Here is a 12,291-nt window from a genome sequence, read left to right as displayed (position 1 = left end):
TACATATTAGGTGTGGGAAAAAGTTCGTGGCGTTTTTTTAATGCCATCTAACGGGAAAACGCCACGAATTTTTTCCCACACCTAATATATACACATATATATATCAGGGTGTTTGACAATTAACGATAAAATTCTCGCATAAAGGCAGAATGTGAACTGAGTAGAAAAATCCTCTACCATTTTGCATTTTTTGCAATAATTAGCGAATTATTTGTTTATTGACATTAAGAATTAAAATAAAATTAATAATTTGATTAGTTGTTGACTTTTATTCACTTTTGTTAATTCTTTGTTGTCTTTTGTGTTTCTTAGATTCTTGGATATGTAGTTATATAATATATCCTTCCACACAGCACATTTTATCCTGAGACTATCCCAAATTGTCCTATCTTGACAAAACGATCCCATGAATATCCCATCCGGATGTCCAAAGAAAATATTGTAAAACATCATATATAAAATGTCATAAGATATCCTATAATTATCTTAAGATATCCGATCATATTCAAATCCTTCCACCACACAATACAATTCTCCAAGAAATATCCTAAGAATGTCTAGAATGCAGCAAAAGTTTACAGTTGAAGAGTGTCAAAACATTTTAAGATTAGAAGTAAAGAATATCACGTTACTTTGGACATAATCAATACGATGTACTGCGTGGCAATTAAGATATATCTCATATGAAATTTACAAAGTTTTTTTTATTTAGTTTTTAATTTATATTAAATTTATTAAACGTTATATTAAGACTGAATTCAAAAACATTACCCGCCGTGTATCATTTTATCCTTGTTTAATATTAGGTGAATAACAAGAACAAAACATTGCGGCATTCAAGTAACATTTCTGAAAGTAGCCTAAGAATGTATAAATTACAAAGATGTGACATATATATTATTTCAAATTAATCTTTATTTCATTATATATAATGATGGAACCGTAATTACATATTTTTCGTTTCCATAATATATAGTATCTTAAAATTTCCTTTTTATTTGAGATAACAACCACATATGTGCACGCATATATATTTGTATCTCATGGAGTTCCTTGGATATCTTACGGATGTCATCTCACACATGCAGACACTTCTATATCCCCTGGATGTCCGTTGGATAATTGAGACCATCCACGGATATTACAAGATTATATCTACACGATATTCCAAAATGATATCCGTTGGACATTTCTATAGAATAAAGTGCGTCGTGTTTTGTATTAATATTTATATTAATATAATTATATTGTGTGTTACTTTATTTTATTTTATTCGTTATTCATTATGTTATATTTTTATTATTCTTAAATTATGCATCTCAATCTGTGATCATCTGTGATGCATCCGAGCGTAGATATTGTAGGTACAACTTATACTTACATATACACGCGATAGAAAAGCACAAAGAGTTGCCATCTGGCGGCGCGAGTCATCATTGTCGTGATTCATGAAATCGCATGGGGTCGCGAACGGCGAATCGCGAGGTGGATTTCGAGTGAACTCCTAAATTACTAACGGCGTCCCGCAATTATGCTGTAATTACGCGCGTGTCCGACTGTCCAATAACGTTGTCCGATTTGTATTCCCGAAACACGCAAGGATCAACGTAGACGCATCGAACGCGGTACGAACATCTCCACGAGCATTATCGAAATCGCCAGTGTGATTCGGTAGCAAAATGGCAGCGAGTGACTCCAACACGGACGACAGCCTGTATCCCATCGCTGTTCTGATCGACGAGTTAAAAAATGAGGATGTCCAGGTAATCGCCTTGACAATAATTGTGGCGAATGAGCTTTGCATTTCCTTTCACAAGTTCTCTCTTTTTCGCTATTAAGTATCCGATTGTTAAAGAGAATACGGTACTTTATACAAACAGAGGCTGGTTTTTAAATGTTACAGAATGCATGATCTCAAAGATAATATTACACGTGATAATAGGTCTGTTTTTTTTTTCGAAGAATGTTTTAAACTGATGTTCACTGTTGCAATAATTTGGAACGAAACAAATTATATTTCTTCGAAAAAAAAACAGATAATATAAATCACAAGTGTTAGAATGTATGAATTTATTGTGGGAAACAGAAATCCAGTTGGAACTAAAATTTTTATATATTTAGCATAAATGGAGCAATAATTTATTGCTTTTATTGCTGCTTTTATCATTGTTGATGTGCATTACAAACATTATTATTGTTTTTTTTTTCATTATAGTTACGTCTGAATTCCATCAAGAAGTTATCAACCATTGCGTTGGCGTTAGGCGTCGAACGAACACGGAGCGAGCTAATACCGTTTTTAACGGAGACAATCTATGATGAGGATGAAGTTCTCCTTGCGTTGGCCGAACAGCTCGGCACGTTTACTCCTCTTGTCGGTGGACCGGAATTCGTGCATTGTCTATTGGTACATGACAAATTCATATTAGATAGTAATTACAGAGGTCTAAGGGCACTATTTATAATCCAATCTTGTTTTAAGAATATTTTAAATAATATTAAGATCATCAATTACAAATCAACTTTCATGTGAAATCACATCAGTATGTTTACTAACTAAAAGAATTTAAAAAATCTGAAATCTTTCTTTTTTATCTTTGAAAATCAGGGATTTTCATGCAATTTTTTCTGGAAATTTACTTTTAAATTGAAATTATGTTTTTTTCTGAAAATATAATTTCTGTAAAATATTCACTTATTATTACAAATGCATTGAAGTATTCTTTGATTGGTCAATTCATAAAATTCTTTCTTATGATTGATCAATAAAAGTATGGTATATACGTTTGCATACATTCATGTACATTTTTGTGTGTTTCGCGAGTTTTTATTTAAAAAATTAAGGTAATAGAAAATAATTCTTGCAAAATAACACTAGCAATAGAGTAGTTGATACCATTTTGTATAATGAGCTATACTATCCTAGGTTTCGCTACTCAATTGTAAAAAATAATAGATGTAGTCTCATGGAAATCCTGCTCATTTTTATTGGTTTATTTGCGTTGTTTGTATTCCAATTTAATTTAAAATTGTATTAAAAAATTTCTAATCTTACTTAGAATTTTGGACCAAAATACCTGGAAAATTCGAGATTTTTAGGGCATCTTTTTACAAGATTTCACTTTGAACATGTGTCATCCTAGAGTATTTAAAACCATCTTAAATATAAGATCGAGCTATGAATATCACTCTAAGATCGGTTTCAATATTTTTATTCTATTGAAGAAATAAGTATTGTAAATTTCTGACTACAGCCACCACTGGAATCTTTGGCTACCGTGGAAGAAACTGTGGTCCGTGACAAAGCTGTGGAATCCTTAAGAAATATCGCAAGTCAGCATAGTCCTGCAGATTTAGAGGAACATTTTGTTCCATTGGTGCAACGCTTGGCTTCAGGGGATTGGTTCACGTCAAGAACATCAGCATGTGGCTTGTTCAGCGTTTGCTATCCGAGAGTGAGCCCAGCCATTAAAGGTTATTATATAGTAATCTTGTACTTTTTGAGATACCTTTAGAAATATTTTAACATAAAATGATAAGCCTAACATTTTGCAACTTAAATGTTACAGCGGAATTGCGAAATCACTTTCGTAGCTTGTGCCAAGATGATACTCCCATGGCGCGACGATCAGCTGCTTCCAAATTAGGTGAATTTGCAAAAGTTGTGGAAATCGAGTACCTTAAATCTGATTTAATACCCATGTTTGTCATACTTGCTCAGGACGAACAAGTAAGTATATATCAAAATAACTGTGAAATTTTATAAATCTATATATTAGTCAGATTATTATACACAATAACTCATAATTTTACAGGATTCAGTTCGTCTTTTAGCTGTTGAAGCTTGTGTCAGTATTGCAGCATTGTTACAACAAGAGGATGTTGAACAATTGGTTATGCCTACGCTTCGACAGTGCGCTAGCGATCAATCATGGCGCGTTCGTTATATGGTGGCAGATAAATTTACAGATGTATGTATCATTATTTATTAAGGCTTAAGTATAATCTGTTTTGAGAAAATTTCATTGTATTAAAAATGCTATCTAAATTTCTTTCTGTAGCTTCAAAAGGCTGTTGGTCCCGAAATAACAAAAACAGATCTTGTGCCAGCATTTCAAGTATTATTGAAAGATATCGAAGCAGAAGTGCGCGCAGCAGCTGCTGATAAAGTTCGCGATTTCTGTCAGAATATTGATCAAGTTAATCAGGAATTTATAATAATGACAAATATATTGCCCATTGTTAAAGAACTTGTAGCAGATCCTAACCAGCATGTAAAATCAGCTTTGGCAAGTGTAATTATGGGATTAAGTCCCATACTCGGCAAGCACAAGTAAAAACAAATAATTTTAATGCAATATAAAGCAATATAAAGCGTAACAATCAATTAATAATCATTTAATATTTTTGCAGCACAATCGAACATCTATTACCGCTATTCCTATCCCAACTCAGAGATGAATGTCCCGAAGTACGACTCAATATTATTAGTAATCTAGAATGTGTTAACGAAGTTATTGGCATACAACAGCTCTCGCAATCTCTCCTTCCTGCCATCGTGGAATTAGCCGAAGATTCTAAATGGCGTGTGCGACTAGCTATTATCGAGTAACTATATTTGTCTTTATTTACATTGAATTGAAAAAAATGCATTTGTGCTCATGAGTTTAAATTTCAGATATATGCCATTATTAGCCGGACAACTTGGTGTAGAATTCTTTGATGAGAAATTAAATTCTCTGTGCATGACTTGGTTAGTAGATCATGTTTACGCAATTCGGGAAGCAGCTACGTTAAATCTGAAGAAACTTGTAGAGAAATTTGGACCCGATTGGGCACAGAATACAGTGATACCTAAAGTTTTGGCTATGTCCAGGGATCAGAATTATCTTCATAGAATGACATGCTTATTCTGCATCAATGTAAGCTGTATCATTAGTACGCTGTGACTTTAAAACGGCAATAATAATAATAGTATTTATTCTAATATGTAAATCTATTTAATTTTTGTAATAGGTTTTAGCTGAAGTATGTGGTCCAGAAATAACGACAAAAGTGATGCTCCCAACTGTATTAACAATGGCTACTGATAATGTTGCAAATGTAAGATTTAATGTTGCTAAGACTCTACAACGAATTGGACCTTTTCTCGAACCCTCAGCAGTTCAAACACAAGTCAAACCTATCCTCGATAAACTCAATACCGACAGCGACGTAGATGTGAAATACTTTGCTTCAGAAGCAATTGCTGGAATTGCAGGTAACCATATCGCTAATTATATTATAGAAAAAATATTTTTTATATTTTTTATATTTTTTATTAAAATGTAATGAATATGTAAATTGATGTCTGAATATATATGTATACATGTTGCTCGTTACAAAAAATCAATAGAAATTTACTTTAGAATATCCTATTTTTTCGATTTTTTCTAATTATATTTAGCCTTAATATATTATGGTAATGTTTCAGCGTAGGTTGAACAACACACATTGCATTTATCACTTATCCAATAATATTCAACTTAAATTCGAAGAAAAGAAAATGCCACAATATTTCACTTACCAATACATGGTAACAGGTAATATTATGCACAGTCAAAGCAAACTTTGACGAGGAGATATACAAATTCTATAATTAGTAGATTATATTAAAACCGTATTTTAAGTTGTTGTATTTGTATATCTATAATTACAGTAACAATATTCGAGTACAATATTCGATTTAATTGGTAACATGTATTTCTCATATATATTTAAGTAATTGTCTTAAAAAATATAACGATAATAAAAAAATATCTATGAATCATTCCTACAAATAAAATACCCAGTTACATGTCCGCTTTTCCAAGATTTCTAATAACTTCATGTCTTAATAATTAATATATATTTTAACTATTTAATTACTTAGACATTTAATGCGTTATGTGTTTAAAGAAACAAGACTCAATTTTGTGTTATAATTTATTTTATTATGTAGCCATTAATATATGAACATCTTATATTACATATTATCACAGCTTATTACTATTGTTGTTTAATACGTTTTCGATATATATTTGTAAAACTTAATACTCATATTGATATTATGAAGACATTTATTACTTAGCATTTTTAGGTTTTATTCGCATAATAAGAAACTAAAATTATTTATATCTTAAATTAAAGAAAACCTTATCTTTTCCATGAAATTAAAATACTTTTCAATTATATGAAAATAATAACTGAATATAATTTTTAACCAAAGATGCAATAAGTAAATTTTAACACGTGTTATAACAGCATATATATTAACATAAATTTTATTCATTTATTTATTATATTAGATAAGCGTACTATTGAAAGATATAGTTTTCTGTTTTAATTATATGGAGATATAGCTGTAACATGATATTATGTTTATTATACTTTTTGAGCTTTTAAAAATTTCATTTTACGATACAATTTACTGTCAGATACAATTAAGATCAATTCTTGTTCACTAAAATCTAATATGTGTGGAATCTTTAATCGTTATTAAATTACTAATGCAATACTTTCTACAATTAAATAATTGTTAAGATTAAAGCATTAAAAAAACACTATCATATACATGATAACTTCCGAATTATATTAAATATAATGCATTATTGCATAATACATAATGTGTATTATTTTTTTTACAAAACATCATAAAGGAAATAATCTTTATGACACTCAAAATTTTTTATATAATGTATAAATTATGAAATATATATACGAATATTTCAAAGATGTTTCTAGAAATAATATAAATTTTAGCACTTTATAAAAAGATAATCATAATCTCTATGTACTTTTAACAGTCAAATTATTAATGTAATTATTCACGATGATTTATACAATGTTACCGTAGCTATTGCATTTTAACTAGTTTTCTTAATCATAATATCTTAATACATAATTAATACAATAGAGAAGTGCTCCAATATTATATTATTTCATTTTTAATTCAATCTATAACAAATTTCTTTTTTCATGAATTATTATCAAGAAAGATCGAGATGATACAGATGAAGATTTACTTAATCTATTACGCTTTTTGATATCGAAAATAATGAAAATCTAGCAATTATTAAAGCAATTTATGAAGAATACAATATACCACACAATCTTTTTCTTATTAATATTTAGTTATTGAGGAATTTGTCTTCTACATATCTTAATAATCTATACATACATATGTTATATTTTTATATAACATTCCTTTCAAATATTCAATATACTTGCTAGCAAATTATTAAATTAACATAATTATAAATACTAATCGGTAAATTGCACCAAGTTGAAATTATATCTATGTATTCAAAAAAATTGTATTATCTTTTTAAATAGCTTACACTATTGATATATTTTTTGTAATTGCTTTTCTCACAACAATTTTGAAATACTTGATATTCAAAATTTTACCGTTTACATTTGAATAGAAATACAATGTATTGTTAATGCAATATTTTCAATAGAACAAAGTAACTGAAGTTTCAACATATCTCGTTCGTTTGTTATGTAAATATATGTAAATATATGTAAATTATAAGTAAATATTAAATTAAATTATATGTATGTTACATACGACATAAATCATGAAAACATGAATATATGAGTGTCATACAATGAAATAATCAGGAGAAGTAAAATATGGAAGTTTGGCAACTGTTCTAAACCTATCGTGAAAATGTAAATACAATATATCTCTTCTCAGTTTCTTCCTTCATGCTCTATAAAATAACTTTGTTATTTTATAAGCATATAAAAATTCTGACAAAAAAGGCTTAGAAGCTGTCCTTATCGATTTCAATAAAATCTTAGGCTGGAAGTTTTGAGGAAAATAAATAAAACACGAATTTTTTTAGGATCCTGAATTCAAGTATACTCTAATGAAATTCTAATGAATTAAATTTAATATTGAAATATTTCAGAAATGGAAAACCATCTATTCCCAAAAATAGGGATATAATTATATTCAGAGAAATACACTCCATGAATTCCTGTCAAGTTTCAATGAAATTGATAAGAACTATTTCCTTTCCTTGAGAGTGAAAACATACTGTATCTCCATCATCGTTGTTTTGTACATTATTATTACATACGCTTGAAAAGCGTACATCCGCGTTATTCTATAAATCTTAAATCTTTTATTTCAAGTAAAAAGATACTTGTATTCGTTAGAACTCGTTTACACACGATACAGTTTTTGATCATACCGATAATTTCACCGAATTGGTGCAAAACAGTCAGAGTTTGATGCTACGTTCAGACATATGGTAATCTTGCTATACGTCCATTCTCCCATACAATCAATTTTCCTTCCACTATTCTATCAACTTTCTCGCAAATAGATGTGAATATGTTACTTATTTATACTCTCGCTATCGTCATAAAACAATAGAAAATATTGGATACATACATATAATTATGAGTTAGAGATTTCGTTTGGGATTGTATCGAACACTTATGTGTCAACTGAGAAGAGACAAATTAAAACTTCAATATATTTCCGAATGTCAATATTTATATCTCCGTGCAGATTTCGTTATATTTTTATCTTTATAAATGTCCAACATTTCATCCCAACATCTCATCTCACAGACCTTTCTTCTATTAAACTCATTGAAAATTCTATATTTATCTTTCATCACGTAATAGTATAGAAGAAAATGGAATTATTTGTAATATCGTTTTTGCTTGTAATAACGATATAGAATGATGAATTTGTGAATTTTTCATGACAATAACGATAACATCAGAGTTGGAAAAGTCAATCGTTACTTATAACGGATTGGAAAAGTTACTTATTACTGAAAAAAATAATTAAGTTATTTGTAACTAATTATTTTTACTCGTTGAATAAAGTAATATATCAGTGCTTTACAACAAATTACTTTTTTCAGTAAATAATAATGACAACTACTTTTCAAAGTAACTTTCTCTTTTTCTTCTTATTCTTTTTAAGAAGTGGCGTTCGTAACCATGTCGACTAGAATCCGGCTATAAATCAGTCAGTTTTAAAATATTTTAAGGCCATGGTCCGATTCACGCTCACAACACTTAAAAATCATTTCATCCTTGTCAAATGTTAAACAAAGACAAATAATGCTCATGAGCGTTGTAAGCATAATTTCTTATTTTATTGGCCTCGCAACCTAACAGGCTGATACTGGGTCACTGATGGTCTTCGAAATTGAATAATTCGTGTAATATAAATGCAATGCACCATCATCTTGAACCGAGCAGACATGACAAAAAGATAATACAATCGAAACGAAAAGCAAAACCCCTTCAGACACTGAGCGCCCGTGACTACGATGCTTCCGCACCACACGAATGAAGGAACTATGAATTGAGAAATGCAAATGCACATTCAAAGCCGGTCACGCTTTTCAAAAATATAATCGAAGTGATGCAACACCCAAAACATAGCACTTACCTTTAGAAACAAGCCTTTAAAAATCAATACGATCAGATCACGTTTCAAAAGAATGCACAAAAATGAGTTTGAATATTAATGCTCGTTTAAAGTCACATATTCTCCAAAAATGTTGAGATGATACAACACGGATTGAAGTGCAGTATAATATGATTACTATTGTGAATTGGACCGCGGCCTAAAAAGAGTATTCTAAGTGGCAGAGAGATAAGTAGGCGTTTGCGCGTGAACAAAGTGCGAAACAATGACAAGTAAGTGCGTTTTTATACAGAAAAGTTAATGGATTTAAAATAAGAAAGCAGAAGTCTGTATAATTTAAGGGGAGGATTAAACAAAAGTGGGAAAATATAAAATAACTTTCCCAACTTTAGTATTTAGTTAGTTATCATTAGTTATAAAAAAATTGCAATGTTATCATCAAATCGTTATTATAAAAAATAATGACGTTATTACACTTCCATTCTCTGTAGACAAGTACAAAACGTACATCGCACATTAGCTAAAATGTTTCGTTAAACAGCTGACTGGGGTGCTGTATTTTACAGCAAAAAAGTTGAATCGGTAGAAAAACCGTATTGTCTGAACGCGTCCACTACAATATATGTGCCACTGATGACCAATTTGGTTGTTTTATAAATTTCATATATAAAATGTATTACCACTGTACAGCACGGCAAAAAAATTGATACGACAAACGATCATATCGTGCGAACGAGTTTTATGACTGAAGCCACACCGTACGTTACGTACTCTCTATTTGCTACATTTTCAAAAAATAGCTTTCTTTGGCTGTGTTCCAAGATTTACTGCGAAAACTGAAAATTTTAATGCAGGTAATGTAAACTATAAATTTTTGGTAGTGACAGTTTGGTATTAAGCCCTTTGGAACACAGTCAAGGGCTCAGACAAATAAGTGACTTTATGGAGTGGTAAACAAACATCGATTTATTTACACACAAGCATGAAGCATGTGTGTGAATAGATTGCTGCTTATATTTATCGCATTACAGAGTCGCTTGTCTGTCCGAGCGCTAATAGTTAATGTGACTGACCATATCGAGTTGCGTACAATATGTATAGTCATTTATTAAAAGATTGCAGCACTTTTTTTTTCGAACTCATTCTTGCTTGTAGAGCGGTTGAACATAAATGATTAAATTCGTAAGTAAGAATCAATCGCTCGATAAACAGGCTACATTTCGAAAACAATCGAAAAAAAGTATTGCAATCTTTTAGTAAACGATTGCACATACATACACTATATTCGCAATGATGAGTGTTTGATTCTCGAATTTTTTTTTAAAACATTACTACGTACGGACATGCACAGTAAGATCAAAAATAAATCTTATTACAAAATCCGTCGTATATAAAATCTCGATAATCAAACTCTCGGTCGATATCGAGAATCTTGTTAAGTCCTACATTAAAAATCAATAGTCAATATGAAATTCCTTCAACTTAGTATAGAATATAAAAATTGCTAATTCTAAATTACATCAAAAGTTATAAGAAATCTATAATTAATATCAAATAATATTAGGAGGATTATAATATCAAAGGTTATCTCCTCTTCTAAAAGCTAATTAACAGATTCTATATCGTTATCTAATGTATTGTTTTCTTACTTAGGATCTTCCTTTTGTCTTCACTTTTCATTTTTCATCACATTTTTATCGTCTCCAATAGTCCAATATTCATTTAACATTGAGTTTGTTATCAATCATATAAATTAACAGAATTAAGAATCCATCGGATCTGACTTTACTGTTTCTATGTGATCATCAACAAAAATAGAAAAAAGATTCTAAGTAAGAAAGATAATGCATTAGATAATGATACAGAACCTGTTAGTTATAAAAGAGGAGATGGCAACCTTTGATTCTAAAATTATTTGATATTATTTATTTGTGAAATAAAATAATAATAATTTTAAATTGACAATTTAATTTTCAATTTAATAGTAGTAATTATTACACTGTTTTTCATATGTAATTATTATTATAATTTTATTTATTTAACTTATATGTGCTTGATATTGATTAATGACTAAATTACAATTGACAATTTAATGTTTTAAATAAAACTAATTCTTTCATTAAAAATTAGAGTAAATTATTTTATTTTAAACTATTAATTTATTATTGCAATTCTAATTAATTTTATTAATTGAATAACTAATAAAATTGACTTAAAAAAATCCATTATTAATTATTTAATGAGTAAAATTATAATAAAAAAGTAAAAAAAGGCTTGTAAACGAGCAAAATTAAGATATATATATTTATTAAATCTTTTTAATTCAAATAGAAAAAAAAGTAGGACATTTTGGCTTACTTAGCGATCTTCATCATAAAGAATTAATTCATATAAACGCGAATCAAAATAATATTAAATAATACTGAACACAAATGACATGAAGCATATCGCAATTTTATAGACAATAATTTTCTCTTTATTCCCTATGAAAGCCAGAATATAAATGAAAGTCCATGAATTGTAGACGTGGACTGAGTCAAATTTTAAAATACAGAATAGGTCGTAGAATCAGTCAAAAAATCAGATACATATGGAAACTCAATATAAATAAAGCTACATGAGAAAAAAGTTGATTCAGTCGTTAATTTTTGAGAAAGTTAAAATTAAAATAAAAGGCTTAGTGTGTCTAAGTATCCGATTCTTTCGTAAACTTCCTTTGTTCGCTTTCTTTCTTTGGCGTTTCGAGATACAAGAACAAAATGACCGATAATCTTATTTATGAAAAATAGTTAAATATAACGAAGATGTATGTTTTGTAACCTTTTATAATCTGAGACTGACCTAAGGCACACAGGGGTACTAGGNCT

General features: G+C 29.4%; 1 protein-coding gene across 1 annotated transcript; it reads left to right on the top strand.

The window, feature by feature from the left end:
- The first annotated feature begins 1,679 nt into the window (after window positions 1-1,679).
- Window positions 1,680-5,806, top strand: LOC105625593 (serine/threonine-protein phosphatase 2A 65 kDa regulatory subunit A alpha isoform). The gene is made up of 10 exons (XM_012206916.1): window positions 1,680-1,763; window positions 2,216-2,407; window positions 3,255-3,474; window positions 3,570-3,730; window positions 3,816-3,971; window positions 4,062-4,333; window positions 4,414-4,608; window positions 4,679-4,922; window positions 5,017-5,260; window positions 5,479-5,806. The coding sequence occupies exons 1-10, from the start codon at window positions 1,680-1,682 to the stop codon at window positions 5,481-5,483; spliced, it is 1,773 nt and encodes a 590-aa protein (XP_012062306.1). The 3' UTR covers window positions 5,484-5,806.
- The last annotated feature ends 6,485 nt before the right edge of the window (window positions 5,807-12,291 follow it).

Source organism: Atta cephalotes (genome assembly GCF_000143395.1).
Source record: "Atta cephalotes unplaced genomic scaffold scaffold00003, whole genome shotgun sequence".
NCBI lineage: Eukaryota > Metazoa > Arthropoda > Insecta > Hymenoptera > Formicidae > Atta > Atta cephalotes.
This window is presented reverse-complemented; position numbering and strand designations above follow the sequence as displayed.

Excerpts from the sequence above, each read along its gene's own strand:
- LOC105625593 (XM_012206916.1), top strand. The coding sequence starts at position 1,680 with ATGGCAGCGAGTGACTCCAACACGGACGACAGCCTGTATCCCATCGCT. Across the intron at positions 1,764-2,215 it reads TAAAAAATGAGGATGTCCAG|TTACGTCTGAATTCCATCAA; the intron begins GTAATCGCCTTG and ends TTTTCATTATAG. Across the intron at positions 4,609-4,678 it reads GTGCGACTAGCTATTATCGA|ATATATGCCATTATTAGCCG; the intron begins GTAACTATATTT and ends TTTAAATTTCAG.